We start from the raw sequence: 23,577 nt of genomic DNA on the forward strand, positions 1-23,577 counted from the left end.
TCTTTCATGATGCTAGGAAATGAACTCATGGCCTCACACATACAAGGCGAACATCTATCACTGAACTGGTCCCAAATGCTTACTTTTTAAGTTACTTTGAGGTCTCACACAAAACCCTGTTAGGAAGGAATTCTTTGATATCAAAAAGACATATTCAATTGCTAAAATTTACTGTGATCTCCATAGCAAACTGTGAAAAAGGTTACTTCTGAAGAGAACAGAATGATCACATTTATGAACTTCTTTATAGATTCCTGTATTACTTGTAAAATTAAAACTCTACCTACAGGGATGTTTCTAAGGCTTGGATGAGAAGACAGTTGTTACTCCTACTTACACTGGTAGATGTGAAGGAAAGTCTCACTGAGCTTGTTGGTGAAGAGAGGCTCAGGGAGATCCCGGAAGAACTGCTTCACCATATCTGCTACGTCATAAGCAGACTGGTCCTCATAGTTGACATTCTCAGGAAAATTCTCATTCATTTGACGGAGGGCATGTATTCGAGACTTTACTCCAGACTTTCGAAAAAGACCCACCTGCAATAAGACACAGACACAGCATGTGTTAGCTAGATCACCTCTCTCCTGATACTTTCTTCTTTAAGTGTGGCACCTTGGGTGTGATGAGAAAGCCTGGGGCCATGGCTCAGTGAACTAGGATTATATCTAGCTTGCAAATCCTGAATTACTAGAGTAGCTACTTTAGGCAGAAGACAAACACTAACTTTCTCTCCGGTAAGATGTAGATAATAATAATATTACACCATGTAGGGCTGTAGTAGAGATTAAATGAGAAAGCATTCATGGACATGTACTATGACTTGCAAAATCTCATCACACTGCCGACGCTATTATTTTATTTATTCAACAAGTAGTGATTAAGTACCCACTATATACAATGCATTCTTATAAACTAAGAGTCCTTAGTGAACAACATAGACAAAATTCCCTGCTCTTTGTTTATTATTTTCCTGGGTACTTTTGAGCAAGTTGACCAATAGGTGGTTTGGTGAAAGTTATTCGATGATGGAAAGATCCCAGATAAGCAACCAACCATAACTTACTGCCTCTTTGAGTAAGAAGTCTATACAATATGTGTCCATGAAACAAAACATTATTATAAGCACATGTTTTGATGTGTGTGTGTGTGTGTGTGTGTGTGTGTGTGTGCATGGATTTAAACTTGAGGACTGGGTATTGGCTTTTAGATTTTTCACTCAAGACTGGTACTCTCTTTTTCTTTTTTTCTTTTTTTTTTTTTGCATTGTGAAAATACCGTACAGGAGGGTTACAGTTACATGGGCAAATTAATATATACATTTCGTATCAAGCATTGTTGCCTCCTCCTTTGTTTCCCCTTCCCATCCCTTGTACATCTCATTGTTGCAATGGGTCCACCTGTATTCCTATTTAAATGATTTGTTTTTTCCCTTCCCCTCCACAATTTATACCAAAATCAAATACAATGAAAGCAGGGGTTATACCGTGGGGGAGGGACATACAAAGCAACAAAGAAATCATCTTATAAATATGTTGGAAACAATCGCAAGAAATAAAAAAAAACATTTGAATGCTTATCTTGGGTATCATTTCACTTAACATCAACTTATCTGACCTTTTTGTTTGTCTCAGACATATACTAGTTATTGCATATAAGGGAAACCATGGGACCTATGTTTCTTTGGGCCTGGCTTACTTCACCTCTTTCTTTTTTGTTGGGCAATTGGAGAGGAAGAGTTTCATAGACTTTCCTGCTCAGGCTGGCTTCAAACTGTGATCCTCAGGTCTCAGCCTCCTGAGTAGCTAGGATTATAGGCATGAGCCAATGGTGGCCCACTTGATTTAAGTTGCTTGCTTTTTATTCTCTGAAATCCTAGGCCCTAGTGTTATGCTTCTCATATTATGTCTAGCATGTACTACTCCACCAGGTTAGACTATGTATTTTCTAGTGGCTTTAAAAAAAAAGACATTACTGTATCACTTCCTTGTCTTTTTAGGATTCAAATGTACAGTTTAACTACTATCAAGCCAAAAACTGCATTACTTTCTTTTGATTCATAGGACTTAAACTCTTTCCTTTGAACCAACACTGATCTATAAGACACCAAAAAGATAAGAGGAATGAGTAAAGTAAGCAGAGCTTCATTGAAAGAATGAAGATCTTAGGTAGGTGCCAGTGGCTCATGCTTGTAATTCTAGCTACTCAAGATGCTGAGATTTGAGGACTGTGGTTCATAGCCAGCTGGGGCAAGAAAGTCTGTGAGAATCTTGTCTCCAATTAACTACAGAAGAGCTGTAAGTAGAGCTGTGGCTCAAATGGTAGAACACTAGTTTTTTTGGAAAAGCTAAGGGACAATGCCTAGGCCTCGAGTTCAGCCCCAGTACTGCCCTCCTCTCCTCAAATACAGTGAAGATCTTTCCAGGGTTTGGGTAGGTTAAGCTCAGACCCTCAAGTAGTCTTCCCCACCCTCAACTTGCTTATATCAAAAGAACTGGGCTGCCCTGAGATTTTTGGCTTAGATTAAATGTCTGCCATTTTAAAACAGCTGTAGTATACCAAGTTGCTTATATGTCAGTCTTTCAACCCTCAGTATTCCTCTCTTCTCACTCGGCATGGGCTTGCTGTTTGGCCTACTTCTCCACGTAAAGCAAAACTGTTCCTGGGTGACTTGACAAGTAGACAGTGTTACCAGAGTCACCAACGTTCTTCCTATGCAGGAAGAAATAACATGAGCAAAGCTGTCTCACCATCCCTTCTGTGTGCCAAGTTCACATTTTGGGCCTTGGTCGGAGTCCAGTGTCTGAGGAAGGCTTTTCTTGATTGTTGCTATAAATGAGAACAGCCCTAATTCTTTTAAATCGCAGCAACAGCAAGGGAAGAATTCCAAGCCATAGAGACTACTCTTCTTCTTTTTTAAAATCTTGGTTGCATTGGCTCACAGGGGTAATCATACACTGCTACTTTTTGTGGCCAATACTTAGCAATACTCCTTTGCATTTCAAGGCTTATCATCCTAATTCCACAGATTAGGGTAGTCAGGCAAATTGTCACTTAAAATGTTAATTACTTTCTTTTTTAATTCTTAAAGTTTGGGATGTCTAGAAAAATGTTAAAACTTTGCCACAGTTAGATGATTCCTTATGAAGAATTATAGAACATTTATCTTCTTTTGTATGTTAACTACTTGAAATTGTATCCAAGTGCATGGGAAGAAAGCACATGTTGTCAGAAGAAAGATTCAAGATGTCTAATGGGTGATTATTGAAGTGAGAGACGTCTTTGATTTGTTTACATTCTTGGATTTATTTCTTTATTTAAATTCTGGAAGGAGGCCCAGAACTTTGTACACCACAGAGATGTTCTGTGGACAAGTTCTCAGGATTTTGACGCCCCCAAAGGTGAATTCTGAAGTGTGACTCACAAATATTTACCTTAATATGAGTTAGTATTATTCCATTTGAGAATTCTTATTTTTTTTGAGACAGCAGAAAAGTATTACTTTGTGTCTATAGGCAATATATCCAATATGTCTGGCCATTTCTGTATCTGAGGCCATTCTGATGGTTGTGTACACCTACATCTCAACAATGCTTTCTTTGTATTTTTACTTTCCAAATTTCTTTCCTATTTCAGCAAATATTTTCATTTCAATGATGTTTGACATGTCTGTAGCTATCCAGCTGCAAGCTTTGAGCTGCTTCCTCTGACTTGAGCTCACAGGATGTCCAAAGGGGTTGTCAGGAATTTATTTGTTCTATTCCACATTTCTAACCATAACCTTTCTGCCCTGCTCTCATCTTTGGGGGCGGCGGGGGGGGGGGGGGGATATGGAAATATCTGTGTGTTCTGTACATTTCTGTGGAAAGCCCAGAAGGAAATTTCTTTCTTAAACCTAATAAAAGAAAGGTGATCTCAAACCAGACCAGATTATAGCTGTAGTGGTTAGGGATGATGGATGAGAGAGAAGGAATGAAACAGTTTTCAGAGAGTAAGTCTAGGCATATGGATGAGCAGATGATTAAGTAGGCCTGGACCAATCCTGTTTTCTGACTCTTGTTCCTGTTTCTATTTGGGATTTTCTTTTTGTCAGTTGTGGGGCTTGAACTTGAGGCCTTAGTGCTGTCCCTGAGCTCTTTTGCTCAAGGCTAGCATTCTACCACCTGGAACCCCAGCACCCCTTCCCTGGATGGAATTTCTAATACTTGAGACACTTGGGGTGAGACATCTGTGAATTGCAGTAGACGGCACCTGAACACAGTAAGCTGGACTTATGGTGTGGAGGTAAATATCTCCTACTGAAATAGGGAGATCGGGTCTGGCCGGAGCCATCTTGGCTATGTGGTGGATGGTAGTGTCTGGCATCTTGTTTGCATGGCAGGGGAAGGTAAAGCCCCTACCTCCCAGGTGATAGGCAAGCCTAAATGCCTGGAGGCCAGGGCAGGGACTTGGATAGCAGGTTATTAAACCTGTCAGTTTACTGGCTGGGACTCCAGTTTCCTGTAACCCTGCCCCCTGACCTGCCTTATCTAGGCCTGGACCAGCTCAGGTGCCATTATGCCATGCCCTGTGTCTCCGTGTTTGTGTTTTGTGTCCTGTCTCTTCTCCTGTCACCACTGGAGCTGAATTGGTTTGTTGGTATTGTTTTTGTTCTTTCTTTCCTCTCTGGCCTTCATGGCCCAGTTTCCTAACAGTGTTAAGTTTATTTGCTGACTGCTGGCCTTTGAGACAGGAGTCTACCATGCAGTTGTTGGTCTTTTAAAAAAAAGAATCCAAGATCTGACCTCTCAAAATGTAGCTTCTCCATTTTCCTGCCATACAACATCACCTGTCCACATAGGTGGCTCATTGCCAATAGTTATTTCTCCTTCAAAAAGATTTCAGTGCAGAAATAAAATCTGCATTTTTGACTAAACATGTTCTTCTAAGTCAAAACCTTGAGACTTGAAAAAACTTATTATCCTCAGCACTGCTGATGAGACTGAACCCTGGCTCCTTCAGCATCAGGAGAGCAAGACCCAAAGAAAGGTGACATGACTTTGCTTTGCCACTGTGTCTGTCACTAGTGTTTGGGTGGCCTACCCTGTCACACAGGACTCCCTACATTTAGTTAAACACTTTGCTGCATTGTTCTGAAGTTCTTGGTAATAACTGATAGAAATTATATAGAAGGTCCTGCCCTCATCTGTCTTCAAAGCCTAGCTAATATATAACTCTCTAAAAGGGTAACAGTGGTGGCCAGGAATACAAAATCCATTTCATAGACCTCTCTCTTGTCTGTGCTCTGTTCACTTAAGGGTACAAAGAGTGCTTGTACCCTTTAGTTTCATTCTTTTCTTTCTCCCCATCAGCTTCTACTTAAACCCCCAGCGATGGGCTCAAGGTGTAATTTAACCAGACAGCCCCAGGATGTGAGTCATTCTATCTGAAGTAGGTGGTAGGCAAAGTGATGAGCAGGCGGCCAGCCTGGCGGGTAAGGACTCTCACACTGAGAATGGAATGTCTTCCCAGCCCTATTAGGCTTTTAAAAGGACTTGCTCCATTAGAAGGAGCAGTTGGGCATGAGTGCTGCATTAGAATTCAAATTTCATCTAAATAATATTAAATCTCCTTCTTGGCATCCTGTTTATGCTAATCTTTTCAGGGCTTAATGATGTTTATCAGGACTTCCATTTCCTCTTCTCTAGAAATGTGCTCAGCTAATGAAGAAAGGTTGGCTTTATTCAGAAAGCGATTCATAAGCAGAGCGCATGGCGGGTTCTGATTTTCGAGCAGTGCAGGTTTAGCCACTTATGGCAGTGGCTTCACATTCATCAGGAGCCGGGTCTAACCTACACTTCTGGTTGCAGTTGATTTAGGGCAGAACTAAAAGTGCAGACAACAAAGCAAGGAAGGCTCCTCTCCCACACTGCTACGTCTGAATACAAATGGTTCCTAATTGAAGGCTAAAACTTCCTCATTTCAGCTACAGCCATCTGCAAGGATGCGAATGGATAGATGCACCGTGCTTCATTGTACAGGAACAGCTCTGTACTGGGGAGTGTGGGAGGTGAAATGCTGGCAGTGTTTCAGGGCTCTGTGGGCTGGATTCAACTGTCTGTTGCTGATTGCTTCTACTGAATGCTTAGCATGCCAAAAAAAAAAAAAAAAGGGAAGGGGCCCCACTGGCTCATTGCAGAAAGTTTGGCTTTCAGAGATCAAGGCCAGAATCTCCCCACATCTTGCTTCTTGTCCAGGGTGTAGGTTTAGAGGGAGGTATTGGAAGTCTGGTTTTCTACCATTTGGGATGGAATGGCAAATCTCTTCAATTCCAATGAGATGCTGTCAGCAAAGATAGACCACCCATCTCCCCATCTCCTCATTTGCTTTCTTCTCATTCTCCCTTTTCCTCTCTCTTTTCTGACTCATTAGCTTAATTTTCTAGGACTGTCTTTATCTGTGCCCAAGTTTCTTGGATTCTTTATTTTTTCCCCCCTCTCTAGTTTTCCCCTATTTCCTTCTTATTAGCACTTTTTTTCCCATTGGAACCAGCGGGGGTGGTCTTGGGCCATGGTCTTCTATACCTGACAGACAAGGTGGGAAATGCTGCTAGGATTAAAGCAGTGAAAGTCCCTTTGACATGCTATAGGTTCTTTCTGGGACTGATACAATAGAAATGTGGCCATATGCAGCTTTGTTACATTTAGAATCAGTATTTATGCCCTTGAATGGAAACTTCTTCCTACAAAACTTTGTTCCTGTAGCTTTTTAGCACAGGAATCTCAGATTTCAAAGATTACTAGGGACTTGAGATGGACACTGGGAATATACTGGTGAACAGGGATTGAGGAGGATTGAAGGCTCACATTCTGTTTATATGACTTTCAGCTCTCAATACAGCTTCGGCTTTGTGTGTGTGTTTGTGTGTGTATGTGCTTGTGTGTGTGTGTGTTAGAACTAAAGTTTGAACTCAGAGCCTCACACTCTCATTTGTTTTTGGTTTTTTTTTTTGTTTTTCTCTCAAGGTTGGAGTTCTACCACTTGAGCAACACTTCCATTTCTGGTTTTTGATCATTAATGGGAGATCAGAATCTCCACAGACTTTCCTGCCTGGGCTGGCTTTGCACTGCAATCCTTAGATCTCAGCCTCTTGAGTAGCTAGGATTACAGGCATGAGCCACTGGCACCTGTACTTACTTATGGTAATGACACTGGTGTAAATCCAGGACCTTCAGGGGAAGGGATGGTTTCTATACCACTCTTTAGTGGGGAACTGAATGTCGGTATTTCAGCTCATTTCTTTATACCCAAACTTGTTCAAGAAAGCATTTAGGGTAACTAATAATGGCCTATGAAATACAACAGATACAATTAAAAGTAACAGGTAAGAACATAGTAAAAGGGAAATAAAAGTAGAAATGGTAGCTACAACTAGGAATAGGCTGGCAAAGAATTTGTGCCATAAAAAGTACATGTATTTACTACAGGTAGAATAAATATTTAGCTCTAAACTTTCTAGCAGCCAATACAAAGAGGAAAACACACCTAGTTGAATGTGCCTGTTATCTTTAATATAAAGCATAGTCCAGCTGTCCAAAAGAAATATATACTGTTTTCAAATGCTGGACCCAGAGCAGAAAAAAAAATGTTTTCCTCCCATTCTTAGAAAAGGTCACTACTCACACAATATTCAATATCATTAACAAATCTCAAGTGGATTCCTCAATGAATTATATGGGTCCACTTCCTAACCTGTTCCTCAGCTCTGGAGTCAGTCGGTAATCACCCTAAAGTCCACTGGGAAAAAGCAGTTCTAACAGTGCAGTAGTAGGCTGTGGATATAAACATGGACTCTGCAGTTAGACATTTACAAGCAACATCGGCTCCAGCATTGAGCTAGATGTTAGCACAGTCCAGGATGGAGGTGAGGGTGGATAAATAATGAAAGCAGAACATGCAGGATGCTTGTCTGACCTGTGCCAGGCAGTCAAGAAAGGTTATTACTAAAGGGATGGCATAGAAAGACTACATTTCCTTTAGGCATTCCTGAACAAACACTATTTTCTTCTGAGAGGGGTTTGGCTACAAAGCATTAACTAGCCATGATTTAGAAACAAATGTAATCTGTGCTTGTTGAAGGACAGAGCCAAAACTTCGAAAACGAGCCATGAAGGAGGCAAGGCTGGAATATACATTAACAAAAATTGAGAACCCTTGAAAAAAACATGTGTCTCACTAAAAGGCTACCCTCACAAAACACAATCTGAGCTCTCTACCAACAAACCAATAAAATATAATTGGAGCTATAAAATTCAACATGAAAGGGTATGGTTGTAATACTTTTAACACTAGAAATAAGATCAGAGTGGGTATTCCCAACTATTCACTGAAATATATCTCTGTGAACTTTTTCTCTCAGTAAAACATCTTAGGACATTAACTTTGATTCATGAGTATTCTTTGTGGAACCTCTACAATATAATACAATTATGTCTTGGTAGAACCTCTACAATATAACACAATTATGTGAAGAAGCTGAGAACTGGTGGCTTATGCCTGTAATCCTAGCTACTCAGAAGATGGAGATCTGAGGATCACAGTTTGCAGCCAGCTCAGGCAGGAAAGTGGGTGAGACTCTACTCTCCAAGTAAGTATCACAAAACCAGAAATGAAGCTGTGGTTCAAGTAGTTCAAGCGTACCAGCCTTCAGTGAAAGAACTAAAAGGATAGTACCAAGACCCTGAGTACAAGCCCTAGTACCTAAACAAAACAAAAGCCAATTATGTGTAAGTAATCAGATTCTATGGCTTAATGTTCTGGGATGTTATCACATCAATTAATGTTGGACAACTGAAGAATAGGAAAGAGGCAGGAAGGCTGGCAGCATGGCTCAAGCAGAAGAACCACCTACCTAGCAAGCATGAAGTCCTGAGTTCACACCCTCGTACTATTAACATGAACTAAAATAAAATAAAAATAAGGAAATGACAGAAAAGTATAAAACAGAAGGGGGGGCAGGCAATCAAAATAATTTTCAAAGCCCAAACAGCTATCATTGCAACAACAAACAATCGTGGTCACCGTGTTCTTCATATGACACTCAAATATGCAAAAATGTGTATTTATATTTTCTTTACATATGAAAGGTCCAAGGAGATCATATATTCAGTTAAATTAAAGATGATGTCAAATAGCGATTTAAGTGGTATTTTGCTCCACTGAAAACTTGTATTTGATTCATCCAGAGATCATCTTGTTTTCAAGTGTGGTCTCAGTTTGGCTGTCTCCTTAATGCCTTCATAGCCAAGATTTTTGAGTTTATGTAGCTTCGCTTATTCCTTTTCACTGTGCTCATGGCACAAAACTCAATTAAAAAAATCTAATAAAAAGTGCAAATAGTTCCAGGTTGGTACAAATCTTCCACATATCATTACAGAGTGTGAGAACAGAGACCATCTCAAAATATTTGCCTGAATATATTCTTTTTTTTGGGGGGGGGTCTGGTCGTGGGGCCTGAACTCTGGGCCTGGGCGCTGTCCCTCAGCTCTTCAGCTCAAGGCTAGCACTCTACCACTTGAGCCACAGCGCCACTTCTGGCTTTTTTCTTTTTGCTTATGTGGTGCTGAGGAATCGAACCCAGGGCCTTGAGCATGCAAGGCAAGCGCTCTACCACTGAGCCACCTTCCCAGCCCTGCCTGAATATATTCTCACTACCACTCATGGTTGCAATTTGTAAAGCAGGAATATGATTTTATTCTATATAGAATGTCTAAGAAATAAAAGAGTGCTAGTTTGGAGGGACATAAGCTTTGTTTTGTAAATTATAGGAAAATTTCAAGCCCACCATTATGGTGGTCCTTTGAATATACCAGGGGTAGAAAGTAATTTCTGAAATTTTTGTTTATGGTAAGCTTGTAATCAATTTTCTTAGATGAGGGATGTTTGATTTAGCTGATGTTACACATTTCATATTTTATTTACACATTAAAATGCAAATATATCTGTCTTTGGTTTAAGTTTTTCTAGTCATGGTGCTGCTTAAAAAGTAATTTTAAAAAGAGACATAAAAATCAAATATTTTCTTTTGCAAAACCAACAGAGATGAAACAATGCTGTGAAGTCAGTGGTGGCAGTGAGACAATACTTAGAATATATAGGCCAGGTTCTGGTGGTTCATGCCTGTAACCCTAGCTACTCAGGAAATTGAGATCTGAGGACTTAGGCTCAAACCTAGCCAGAGCAGCAAAGTCCATGAGACTCTTATTTATGATTAATCAGTAAAAAGACATAAATAGAGGCATGGCTCAAGTAGTAGAGACCCAGCTTGAGTGAAAAGCCAAGCAAGAGCATGAGGCCCTGAGCTCAAGTCTCTGTACTGATTGGTGCACAGGAGCGTGTGCGTGCGCATACGCGAGCGCACGCGCGCACACAAACACACACACACACACACACACACACACACACACACACACAAACCAACCAACTAGCCAAATAAACAAAAGAAAAGACAGAAAGGAAATGTAGCCCATGCTTGACCTCTCAGTTTCTAGGTAATGTAAATCAGACATCATAGGTAGAAACTATTAACATTAACTTTGCCCAGTCACTGAAGTAGGCAACACCACAACAGACTCAAAGAGCTTCAAAGGGCTGTAACTCCCAGTCACATTACATTCAGACACACAGAGATCACAGTGCTCTTCACTTTCACGATGGTATGGCTTGCCTGATATCAGACAGTCCCGGGGCTCAATCTGGCCTCCAATCAAGCCAAGTCCTGGTTTGCAATTTCCAGCCATACCTGATCCAGGCAGTTGCTGCGGAGATATCTCAGGGCCTGCTGAATGCTCTGAGGCAGGGGCTGTCCCGTTCTCTGGACGTGGATTATGAGAGGAACACCAAAGACAGCCTTGTCTTTATAGTCAGGAACTTTCATCCTCTTCATGAACTTTGGGACAGACCTACAATTCACAGAAACCAGGTCATGCAAAGTCCGTGGGGGCACACTGTGGGGAGAGGTGTTAGAAGCAAGCGAGAGGGAGGCCACCATCCTGTTGGAACACCCCCACAGGCAGAGGCAGAATTCAACTTTCCCTCCACATCAATCAGCCTATGGCAATGCGACACGTGGCTCTTGCCTACGTGTGATGTCTATGAGACAGCATGATTCATGTGTGCACATTGCAGTTGTGACTGCGTGTTCAGGTCAAGGGGGACAATATTCCAGTTGTGCTGCGATGGACACATCTCTCAAGTGACAAACACTTTGGAGAAAAGGAAACACATGTAAAACTTATGAAGAAGAAATCTGGTTGGGGTTGGAAGAGAAATGAGAGGAGAAAAGATGGATCACACTTTGTGGCTGTGTGCTTAGTTTTCTAGAGCCAGCCCTATTTTATGCAGGGAATTTTTAAGAGGCAAGTATATATTGATTTGACTGGGCAATTTAGGGCCTTCTAAACTATTTTTTATAAAAGCACCATTGATTCTTAATATATAAAATATACAGCTTAGGATAATCATGAGGTACGTTTCCTACCCTTTTTTTTCAAATCTACAACCTACAGTAGGCTCCATATATAAGTTCCAACATATACCTTTGTCAGTTCTTTACTAAGGTTTATGGCATATTCCCATTTTGTTTTTACCAGGGAAATAAAAACAGACATGTATCTGAAGAATTAAACCTTCTTTGAATAAATCAGTGCTCTACCCAGTGAGTTCTGTATGGGGCCAGGAGGTACAAGTGACAGATGTTTCTCTGCAAACTGCCAGAATTATTTTATGGCAAGTTTATTTTTAATTCCCCTGTTCACAATTAATCACCCTTTACTTGTCAGTTTTTGCTTTCTGCGAGCCTGAATGCCTTCCCCAGAAACCAACTGAGAGCTACAATGCAAGCAGAATTTCTCATGGGCTGTATCAGGCTGAGCTGAGCTGCCCACAGGGCAGAAAGCTAGCAGAACTATGTGTGTGCCTTTCAGAGAGAGGGCACTGCAGGCAAGAGTGTATTCCCCAGATGCTGAAGGGTAAACCCTGAGGATTTTACAGCTGCACACTTAGCACTGAATGGGCAGCTAGGCTCCATGATTGTGCTACATACCAGGTCCAGCCGTGTTTGTTGGACAGGGAGTACTTCTCCATGATGGCTGTGAGTCGGAGCAGAGAGAAGCGCTGGAGCAGGTTCAGCTGGCCGGCTGTCTGGCTGCTGATGTGAGGCGATGCTGGGGACGGCTGAGGCTGGTGTGAGAGCTGGAAACTGTTCCAGCGCAGTCGCCTTGGGCAGAGAGACGGGCAGAAGAGGACAGTCACTCTGCGGACTGATTACTGGGAAGCACAAGATGTCCCTTGTGCAGAAGTAGCGAAACAGAGCTCAAGAAATCAGCTAAGAAAATCACAAAGCAAGTGGAACTGATGACACAAATGTGTGGAAGCAATAGGAGAACTCACTTTTTCCAAGTTAATAAATTCAGAGAAGTTGTTATTTGTTTATTGTAAGATTTAAACAAGTGACATAATGGATTTTATTTCTGTTCCTTCCTAAATCTGTCCCCCTAGTATTGAGAGCAGCTACAATGATGAAGATGATGATGTATGTGTGTGCATGAGAGAGAGAGAGAGAGGGAGAGAAAGAGAGAGAGGGAGAGAGAGGGAGAGAGAGAGGGAGAAAAGAAAGGGAGAGAGAGGGAGAGAGAGAGAGGAAGAAGAAGGAAAAGGAAGAGGAGGAGGGGGGGAAGGGGAGGGGAGGGGAGAAGGAGGGAAAGGAGGAGGGAGAAAGGGAGGGGGAGGAGGAGGAGGAAGAGGAGGAGGAGGAAGAGAAGAAAAGGAGAAGTCACACACATACACATACACAGAGGGGAGAGAGACAGAGAAAAAAGGAGAAGAAAACAGTGATTCAGAAAGGAGAAAAACACATAGATACAGAGGTGGGATGGGGGAAAGAGGGAGAGAGAGAAAAAAAGAGAGAGGGGGGAGGGAGATAGAAAGAGAGAAAGAGAGGGCAGGCAGCCAGACAGGTAAAGTTCTCAGACATTTGGGCCTGAAGACTATTTCTTTCTTCCTTCCAGGCTTCCCCACTCCAATCTGTCTTTTTATTTCTGGGCTGGTACTAGGTCTTGAACTCAGGGGCTTGTACTGGTGCTCTACCATTTGAATCCTATCTCCAACTCTGGTTTTTGGTGGTTAATTGGAGATAAGAATCTCTCATATTTATCTGCTAGACTCCCTTTGTACACTCACTCAGTTTCTTGATTATCAAGGATTATAGGAATGCACCAGTTTCTAACTCTTGCTCCTGTTGAAGTCTGAAGGTGACAGGTACAGACAAAGTCACCCCAGTGAGCCCTAAGCCACATTAGTGCTTCAACACGCTGTGCACCCCCTACAGTACTGACTCTTACCAGTCAGGCCCTATCACAGCCATTTTTCTAGGGTGGTTCTGAAACAGTTTTTGCAAATCAACTTCTACAGTGTGTGTAAGCTGCCTATGTCAGCAAAATTTATGAAGTATATGCCTTCAAGTCCAGAAATCATAATAGCAATTGAGATAACAGTAATTTTAATCTTAGTAGTGTGTGTGTGTGTATGTGTGTGTGTGTGTGTGTATGTGTGTGTGTGTGTGTGTGTGTCCTAGGGATTGAACTCAGGGCATGGATGCTGTCCTGGACCTTTTTTGGCTCAAAGCTAATTTATTGTAGATAAGAGTCTCATGGCCTTTCCTGCCCAGGCTAGCTTTGACCCACAATCTTTAGATGTTAGCCTCCTGAATAGCTAGGATTACAGGTATGAAACATTGGTACCTGGCTAATCTTGATATCTCAGTAGTAATTGTTCATCCTTCGATTTACATCTCTCCATCTCATGGAGTTAAAAACAAAGTGTATAAAATTGGAGGTAGAGACAGTTTAGTTAATGGTAATGGGAAGCACATGCACACAGGAATTGGATCTCAGTTATCTGTGATGCTCAGTGTACTGCCTGGCATAGGAAGTGACAAATACTTTGAATAAAAATTAAGTTTGAAATGAAAGGTAAACAGTCAAGAAAAATGAATGCATACTGACATGGATTCAATTACTACAACGCAACAAAAGACCTCCTTGCATTCAAGTAATTCCTAATCGTGTTTGGCACTTTATCACATCCATCAGGCATTGAGTAAACACTCTATGACTCCAAGCTGGTGAAGGAAATAAGACATAAACCCAATGCAACAAGTGAAGCATGTCACCTACCTGTTTGGCCTGGTCAGAGAGGCTCCTACACCAGAATCCCTCCTTTCTCTGACCCCAGGGGCCTCAGAGTCATTCAGGGATGTTCCATCTCTTTCTACATCACTGGGGGTTGTCCGTCCTTCCGAGACAGAGTTGCCTTCAAAATCTAAGGTGAGCTGATTAGGAGGTGGGAAGGAGGGTAATCCAGGCTGCCTGACCAATGCATCGTGAGTTTGTAGGTCAGGCAGGACATTTTTTGACCAGTCATCGACCACCTCTTGGAGCCCATTGACATGCTGCAGAATGTCATCCAATTGCGGGAGGAAGTCATCTTTCTCCAGATCCAGCAGGTCTCCTGTACTAGCGTACAGATGGGAGCCAGGGACATTGTCATAGATACTGACCCGGCTGGCTCTGTGGCTGGAAGCCATGAGCCTGGGCTCCCCAGTACAGGGGTCCTGCTGTCTTCCCAGGGAGATGCTCCCTGTCCTCCAATTCACTCCATTGCTGTTGTCTGTGGGTGAGAGGCTTTCGATCGAAAGTGCCTTGGGGAATGTTCCAGGTTTGTGATCCTTGGGAATATGTACCACCAAGTTCTCTTGAGAGTGAAAGCTGTGCGTGTGGTTTTGGTCTCCAGCATCTCGCAGCTCTGCCGTCCCTGCCAGCACATCCACATCCTCCAGGTACATGCCCCCACGCTTGTTGGATTCATGGTGGCATTTCCTCTCCTTCAGGTTCGGGGTGCTCAGCCCACTGCTGTGCTCGGATGGGCTGCTCTCCCTGCTTGACTTGCCAGAGTACAGCAGCCCTTTCCTGCAGGTAGCTGGGGGGGAGTTGTGCAGATCCCCGTCGGCTATGTGGATACACTGCATGACTTTGGAGGACTCTGCCTCCTGCTGGAGCACAGGCCCACTGATCACCAGGGCCCCTGTCCTTCCCGGGGCCTTGTGTCTTCCCTGTGCTCCCTTGGCTCGGAGAGTTTCCATGCGTTTCAGAAACGATTTTGCCCTGGCCCTGGTGGGTTTCTCATTCTTGAGGTGAAAGGGGTGACTGAGAATCTCTCGGGGAGACTGTGGGAAGCTGCTGCTGACCAGGGTGGCCTCCAGCATGACGGGGCTGTCGGTGCAGTACTGGCTTGACTGGCTGCCTCCACTGCTCTCGCTGTGGATGGAGCAGACCTCGGGCTCACTCAGGTCTGTGAGGACGCTCTCACTGCTGGTCGTGTTTCTCATCATCGGGCCTCCTGGGGACCCATTCTTGTCTCCACCAGGGAAAAGTGTGTTCAGGTCATCCACTCGAGACCACCTGCGGCTGGTTCTTTGGAAAGTCCATTTGTTGCTGATACAAAGATCTTCTTCATCGGAGTCGTCTCCCTGTAAGACATGAAGGAGGATGCTCAGGGATGGCAGTGTGGCTGCAGGGTGACCCAAATAGGCTCAGTGTGCTCACCTCCACCTCCCGATTATACGGGGTTCTCCTGGACATCCCTGCTTGGTCCCTCCACCACCATCGCTGTCCTGTTTGTCCTCATCTCCCCTGGTGATCACATGACCTCTTTTCAGCTTGCTTAGTTTTCTTACTTTACATTTTCATGGCATTTTTTTAAAAACCTTCCTTCCTCATTAAATACGAGGTTTTCCCTGACTGATTACCAAATGGGTACGATTAGCATCTGACTAGACAGTCTAAAACACCTGCAGTCCTCTTCTTCACTTAGAAATAACCCTGCCACAAATGACACTTATGGCCATTCCAAGATCACTCCCCTGAATTTTCCAGGAGCATCCTTTGCAGATTCCCTACCCTGAACATGAATGTCAGTACCTCTCAAAACAAACAGTCCTTACCATCGTCTCCCAAACTCGATTCTTACAATGTATTCTCTCTGGAAGTGAGCAGCATTTTCTACTGCAGTAGAAATATGAGGGCTGACCTAGAGACCCTATGCAAAGAGAGTCCTGTCCAGCCGCTGTGCTCGCTCAGCCGGCTGCAGGCTGAATGGCAACGGCTTTGTCTGCACATGGGTCTCCCAGTTGTTGAGTTTACTTCCCAGACACTGCGAGGCCCTGTGTTCAGTGTCTCACACCTTGCCCTCACCTGTCTGGTTTGGGTCTGAATTCCCCAAGGCCAGACATGTCTTTGTTTATCTTTGAATATCCCTTAGGCCCAGCACAGAGCTTGACCTAGAACACGTAATTTACTCCCCCCAAAATGAATGGAAACATCTGTTGCCACCTCCCCCTCATCATGCCTGTCCCCAAGACCTAACGTGGAAATGGTTTTCAAATCTGTTCTCTTGTTTATATCTTCATTCTTGTTCCCTTAGTCTATCTCATTCCTAGCCATCTCTCTCTGGATCTATTACAGTTAAAAAAAAAAAAAAAAACCTGGCCAGAATCCTGGTCTCCAGCATGTTCTTGTCTAACTAGTTTCCCACAGTGCAATTCAAATCTGACCATAGGATGTCCCAGCTCAGAAGACCTCTGTTTGAGAGCTTCCATTCCCATTTGCTATGAGAAGAGCAGCAAGATTAGGGCTGGTGTTCCTGCATTTTCTTCATACTTATGTCACCTCCAATATTCAGCACGTAATAGTTTAACTTGTGTTTGTTGTTGTTAATTGAACTGATTTTATCTTACTTTGGCATGTGGTTTTAAAATGTGGTTCTGAGTGTCAGTATTACCAGTTAAGAAGTTATGTAACCATGTACAAGTCATCTACCTACCTTCTCTAAACCAAGTTTCCATCATAAATGTGATTAGAAATAGGGTCTGCTGTCTAGATGCAGGTAGTTTACACTTTTAATTCCAGCTACTCAGGAGGCTGATATCTGAGGGCTGAGGTTCAAGGCCAACCCAAGAAGAAAAGCCTGTGAGACTCTTGTCTCCAATTAACCAGCAAAAAGCCAGAAGTGAAGCTATGGCTCAAGTGGTTATGGATTAACCTTAAGTGAAAGAGCTAAGAAGACCTGGTGCTGAGAAAGGAAGGAAGGAAGGAAGGAAGGAAGGAAGGAAGGAAGGAAGGAAGGAAGGAAGGAAGAAAGCAAAGAAGGAATGAAGGAAGGTAGGAAACAAGGAAGGAAGGAAGGATGCAAGGAAGGAAGGAAACAAGGAAGGAAGGAAACAAGGAAGGAAGGAAACAAGGAAGGAAGGAAGGAAAAAGAAAGAGAGAGGGAGGGAGGTTGGAGGGAGAGAGGGAGGACAGAAGGAAGGAGGGAAAGGAAAGGAAAGAGCAGGGGAAGAAAGGGAAGGCAAAGGAAAGAAAAGGAACAAATCATCCCTGCTGTCTGGGTACAATAACTCAAGCCTTTTATCCTACTTTTTTGGGAGGCAGCAATAGAAGATCAAGATTCCAGGTCAGCCATCTCAGTCAATGGCTGGGCTCAGTGGTGAGCGTCTTTCATCTGTAGCTACTGGGGAAGCACAAGTAGGAATACTGGAAGTTGAGGTCAGCCCAAGCATAAAGCATAAATTGAGGCCCTACTTCAAAAATAGGCTTGGCCTTGTAAATTTCCCCAGGGGATTTATAAGATAATGTATTTAGTAGTCCTTAAGTGTGTTCTTTTCAAGATCTGTTTAATTGTCTTAATTTTTTTTAACGTATTTAGCATCTAGCTTCACTTCTCTATTCTGTGATACATTCTGTTCTCAATGAAATATAACCTTACATGCAGTCTATAATTATTAAAATCTTCCAAGTTTTATTTATTCCTTCCAAGTCTAGGTTCTATTTGGGTTGGACTAAATTTGAACATTTGCGTATGAGAGAGAAGAAAGTCTGAAGTGAAGGTACTAACAGGAATTCCACATCCTTGACATCACAGAGAGCAACTGTAGCTTTGGCTTTAAAAAAGGCAAGTTGTATAACCATTTGGTGAAAAAAAAATAACAATTTTAATTGTATACAAGGGGAAAAAAGGCAGAACTCTGGGATGATGACTCAAAATAGATGTTCGCTATGATTACTGTCTACTTCCTCTTTTCTTGCGATTGTTATCATAAAAACCTACATCTGAAGTTCAGTTACTTGTAAGGCACATGAGAGCTCAAAGGCTGAGCTTGTTGGATTTTCATATTACATTTCAGGAAGCTTGTGAGAAGCTAGTATTAAGTACTAAGTAAGCATTCTGAAAAAGCCCTTTCAGCCAATAAGTTTAGAGAGGGCAACACAAGGAGCCACTACTTTTAAAGAAAACACAGATGTTTAAAAATAGAAATGATAATATTTAGCATTAGTTCCAAAAATGCTCTGAAATGTGGTCACTGATTCTAGCAAACTATACACCAACTGGACAAGGATACCGTTGTTTAGATTAAGCAAAAATGCCAAGCTAGGCTCTGTGGACTGGAGGCAAAATGCAAGGTCTGTCTGATGGGTACTAAGAGTTTATTACCCTAGCTTTAGTCAACATGATATTTACATTTCTATAGAGGCATGGGGGGAGGAGGGAAGATAAACTCTTAGGAAGAGGAAAACATTACAGGAAAATTCTGCATTGTCTAGTTGTTGAAACTAAAACCACCCTTGGAATGAAATATAAAAACAAAGAAGAGAAGTATCTTTTTTCTTTCAGACCCTGGGCCTATAATTATAACTGACTAATACCCTCAAGTGTCGCAAAATGATTCTGTGTCTACTTCCTGCCATTAGTGCAGGATCTTTCCAAGCTCTGATAGTGACACACAATAAAAGACATATTTTTCATCACAGTCTAGAGTTGTGTATACAGTGTTCATGAATGAAAAAAATATGCTATAATACTTACCTTTGTTGATTGTCTGATTTGTGTGTGTGTGTGTGAAATGTTCCAAGATCTGAAACTTTTTGAGTGTTATCATAATGTCACAAGTGGAAAATTCCAAACCTGACCTCACATGATGGGTTATAGTCAAACTGTAGGCAAAACCAAAATACTGTACAAATTGCCTTCCAGCCCTGTATATAGGTGTATGTGAAACTCATATCTAGACTTGGGTCTCATACCCAAGAGATCTCATTATGATTATGTGAATATTCTATTCTCCAACACGATGTTCTGAATCACTTATGGCTCCAAGCATTTTGAATAAGGGATATTCAGCTTGTAATATAGTCTAATCTGTTTCATTTTTTAAAAAAAGGCTCTTGTTCTTGACCTATCACATTCACTTGAGAGCATACCACTAGTAGAACCCATTACAGTAGAATCTAAGCTCCTTTATGAATGAACAAAGTATCAGACATAGGAAGTAGATTATTTATGATATTTATGATATTTTATGATATTTTAAATTAATTTTTATTGTTATTATAAAGGTGATGTACAGAGAGGTTGCAGTTACATAAGTCAGGAGAGTATGTTTCTTTTTGGACAATGTCACCCCTTCCCTCATTCTTTCCCCAGTTTTCCCCTCCCCTCCTCACCCACAAGTAGTATAGTTCATCTTCAACACAGTGTCTAGTGAGTACCATTGTTGCATTTGTTCACCAATTGTCCTTCCATTTTTGTGCCTCTCCTTACCCTCACAAAGATATATTAGTGAACAAACAAAACAAAAAGAGAACAAAAACAGCAAAAAGAAAGAAACCTTCTTGTTTCCTTTTTCTGGAGTTCATTTTGATAGCTGTTATTTTGTATGACCAGATGAACATAGGCATTGCGCCTTTCTGTTCCTCCCCTAAGAGTATTCTCCTTTGGTCTCACTGTGTGTGGATGCCTAGAGACCTGTATCATTTATTATGCCCTGGTGTAGTTTAGAACTAGCCTCTGCATATGAGGGAAAATACACACTGTCTCTCTGAGCTTGGTTTACCTCACTTAACATGATTTGTTCTAGGTCTATCCATTTCCCTCCAAGTAACATAATATCATGCTTTCTAATGGCTGTGCAAAATTCCACTGTGTATAGATATTACATCTTTTGGGTCCACTCATCTACTTATTTATGATATTTTCAGATTTAATTAATTTGATCATTTCTGAGGTTGAAAAACCAACAGTTTTGATTTCTTATAAATGTACAATGGAGATTCCCTGACAGATGAGTTCGTGAAGAATAAGACACACTAAGCTAATTTATACTCCATTCTCAATAGTTCAGTATACCACAGACATGGTATGAATAGATGATGTCAGATTTTCAGCAAGGCAACAGACAAAAGGCTACGGGGAGAATGCTGAGGACAAGCAGCATGACTATCTACATAGCTGGAGCTATGTAAATGTTGTTAATACCACAGTTTAAGGTTGGGCCCCCACAAAAGCATAAGACCCAGTCTGAAGAATGACTAAAGCCAAAAACACATGAGTACATGGCTCAAGCGATAGAATGCTTCTCTAGGGAGCATAAGGCCCTGTGATCAAACTCCAGTATTGCCAAATAACAGTAATATGAATATGAATAAGTAATAAAATAAAATTAACATGTACAGGCAGCACAAGGTATTAGCTAAAGGATGTCAAGCTGGACTTCCTCTTTGAGACTTTAGTTATGAAAATTGTAACGATGGTCATCTATCATGGGTCATCAACAGAGCCAAATGAGGTTATATATGAAAGTGACATCTAAACCTTAAAGTGATCAATAAAACTAAGTATTGTTAGGGAACAGCAATACAGAGTGAGCATCCCTGGTCACAATTCTGAAATGCTTCAGTCTGAAACTTTTCAAAGGCCAAGATAATACAACAAGCAAAACATTCCATACCACAAAACTTTGTTTCATGTACCAAACTGCCAAAAATTGTATTAAATTACCTGTCATTTATGTGCATAAAGTATATCTAAGAAACAAAATAAATTTCATGTTTAGACTTGGGCTTCATCTCCAAGATAGCTCATTAAGTTTATGTAAATACTTTGCTTAAAATTACATTATATTACATACTCTTTGTATTGTTGTTAGGGGATATTCTACTTGTACTGAAATAAAGGTATTTTTAAACAGAATTGAAGACTTGCTGCTGAAATAAGCTGAAAGTGTATGAAGTAAAATATAAAGACCTGGGCTGGGAAGGTGGCTCAGTGGTAGAGCGCTTGCCTTGCATGCTCAAGGCCCTGGGTTCGATTCCTCAGCACCACATAAGCAAAAAGAAAAAAAGTCGGAAGTGGCGCTGTGGCTCAAGTGGTAGAGCGCTAGCCTTGAGCTGAAGAGCTGAGGGACAGCGCCCAGACCCAGAGTTCAGACCCCACGACTGGACCCCCCCAAAAAAATATAAAGACCTTAACTTCAAAAATCAACTATGGGCCAAATATTAGTGGTTAATACCTGCCATCCTAGCTGCTGAGGAGGCTGAGATCTGAGGGTCATGGTTTGAAGCCAGCCTGGTTCAGGTTGTAATTACCAGCCTTAACTGAAAAAGCCAAGCAAGAGCAGAAGGTTTCTAGTTTAAGCTCCAATACCAGAATACACACACACACACACACACACACACACACACATACACACACACACACACCACACACACACACATCAACTATAGGATGTGCAGAATGGAATAGATTTAGTTCAACAGCTGGTCCCAGAGACTTCTGGCAGAATTAATCTTAATGTTAGTTAACCATGTAATATGGTTACTAAAGATGCCAACCAAGGATGCAAGACTTGAACACTGAAGGTCAGAGCCCACTGTATTGTCCTTGGCCACATAGATCAAGAACAACAGGCTCTTTTTAAGGGTAACATTTTAAAGGGTGCAATTCTAGAGAAGAGTTTAGAAACAAGGAATGCCACACAGTGAAAGTATATTCTGGGGGGCTTCCAGTGTGCAAATTTCCCAATAAGACAGGCATAGAAAGATGATAGTAAGCATTAAAACCTTAGATCACTGTCTAAGCTCAAGATTGGTAGACATGTCTGAAGAGACCTAGATTAGTTTATTTACCATAAACTACAGTGCACCACTTTTAGGATCCATCGTTTCACAAAAAGGTAAGTCTAAATATAAGTGTATCTTTATAACTGTAGGGCATGGCTATGATAAAGAATGGAAGACAAATTTGGAAAATATAGCATGACTTGCTTCATTTGAATACAATGAATATTTTAAGTTTCGAAATGTTTTAACTCCTCTAGTTTCTTTATAATGGCTGGTATTAAAACAAAAGAATTTTGGATGTACATTATTCCCTGTGATGATTGTTGTAGTAATTCAAAGAAGTATTCTAAAGGGAGCTTAGTAACCAGTCAGAATGTGGCATGCTTCCATGCTAGGAAAGCACTTTGTGATATGATATCCTACTATGAACAGGTTCAGTTTTAGAAGCATTTGTTCTTATAATTCCTTATGGACATATCTGCTGCCAACCAACAAACTCAGATAAAAAAAAAACCTCACTGTCATATTAAAAATCATCCTAGCTATTCAGGAGACTGAGATCTGAGGCTTGTGATTCAAAGCCAGCCCAGGCAGGAAAGTCTGTGAGACTTTCATTTTTAATTAACCGGCAAAAATCCAGAAACAGAACTGTGGCTCAAGTGGTAGAAAACCAGCCATGAGCAAAAAAGCTTAGGGACCATACCCAGGCCCCAATTTCAAGCCCCAGGACCAGCAACAACAATGATAACAAAACCAATTAACCACAGTGTTTGATCAAAGAGTGTGCACAGGTATTCAGTATAGGAAATTAGATTATTGTTATTTCAATGGAAGTTTTGTTTTGACAGAATAATGAAAAATTATGAGTATAATTAAGATTCTTCATACAGTATTTATACTTTATGAATCTTTTTGGAACGTACTGGGTATTGAACTCAGGACCTCATACTCTCACATGACTTTCTTGCTCATACCCAGGACTTTGCCACTTGAGCTATATACACCCAGCTCAACTCTTCTGCTGATTAATTGGAGGCAGTCTTACGGATTTTCCTGTCTAGGCTAACTTCAAATTGAGAACCTTCAAGTCTTAGTCTCCTGAGTAGTTGGGATTACTGGGGTGATGAATACTTTATAGTACTGGTGGATTATGTCTGTAATCTTAGCTAGTCAGGAAGCTGAGATCTGAGGATCGCAGCTGGAAACCAGCCCAGGCAGGAAAAATTTTGTGAGATTCTTTTTTTTGGGGGGTCCGGTCGTGGGGCTTGAACTCTGAGCCTGGGCGCTGTCCCTCAGCTCTTCAGCTCAAGGCTAGCGCTGTACCAATTGAGGCACAGCGTCACTTCCGGCTTTTTTTCTTTTTGCTTATGTGGTGCTGAGGAATCAAACCCAGGGCCTTGAGCTTGCAAGGCAAGCGCTCTACCACTGAGCCACCTTCCCAGCCCGTGAGATTCTTATCTCTAGTTAACCATCAAAAAGCTGGAAGTGGCGCTGAGGGCTAACTGGTAGAGAGCTAGCCTTGAGTATAAAAGCCAGGGACAGTGTCCAGTCTCTTGAGTTCAAGATCAGGACCAACACACACACACACACA

General features: G+C 41.7%; 1 protein-coding gene across 1 annotated transcript in view; it reads right to left on the reverse strand.

The window, feature by feature from the left end:
• Positions 1 to 23,577, reverse strand: part of Stard13 (StAR-related lipid transfer (START) domain containing 13) — a 114,304-nt gene that overhangs the window by 14,113 nt on the left and 76,614 nt on the right. The window contains exons 5-8 of the mRNA XM_013027324.1: positions 14,211 to 15,562; positions 12,080 to 12,253; positions 10,778 to 10,937; positions 338 to 536 (exon numbers count right to left, since the gene is read on the reverse strand). Of these exons, the coding sequence (XP_012882778.1) occupies positions 338 to 536; positions 10,778 to 10,937; positions 12,080 to 12,253; positions 14,211 to 15,562 (1,885 nt within the window). The remainder of the gene's footprint in view (positions 1 to 337; positions 537 to 10,777; positions 10,938 to 12,079; positions 12,254 to 14,210; positions 15,563 to 23,577) is intronic.

Source organism: Dipodomys ordii, unplaced genomic scaffold (assembly GCF_000151885.1).
Source record: "Dipodomys ordii isolate 6190 unplaced genomic scaffold, Dord_2.0 Scaffold102, whole genome shotgun sequence".
In the NCBI taxonomy this organism is placed as follows: domain Eukaryota; kingdom Metazoa; phylum Chordata; class Mammalia; order Rodentia; family Heteromyidae; genus Dipodomys; species Dipodomys ordii.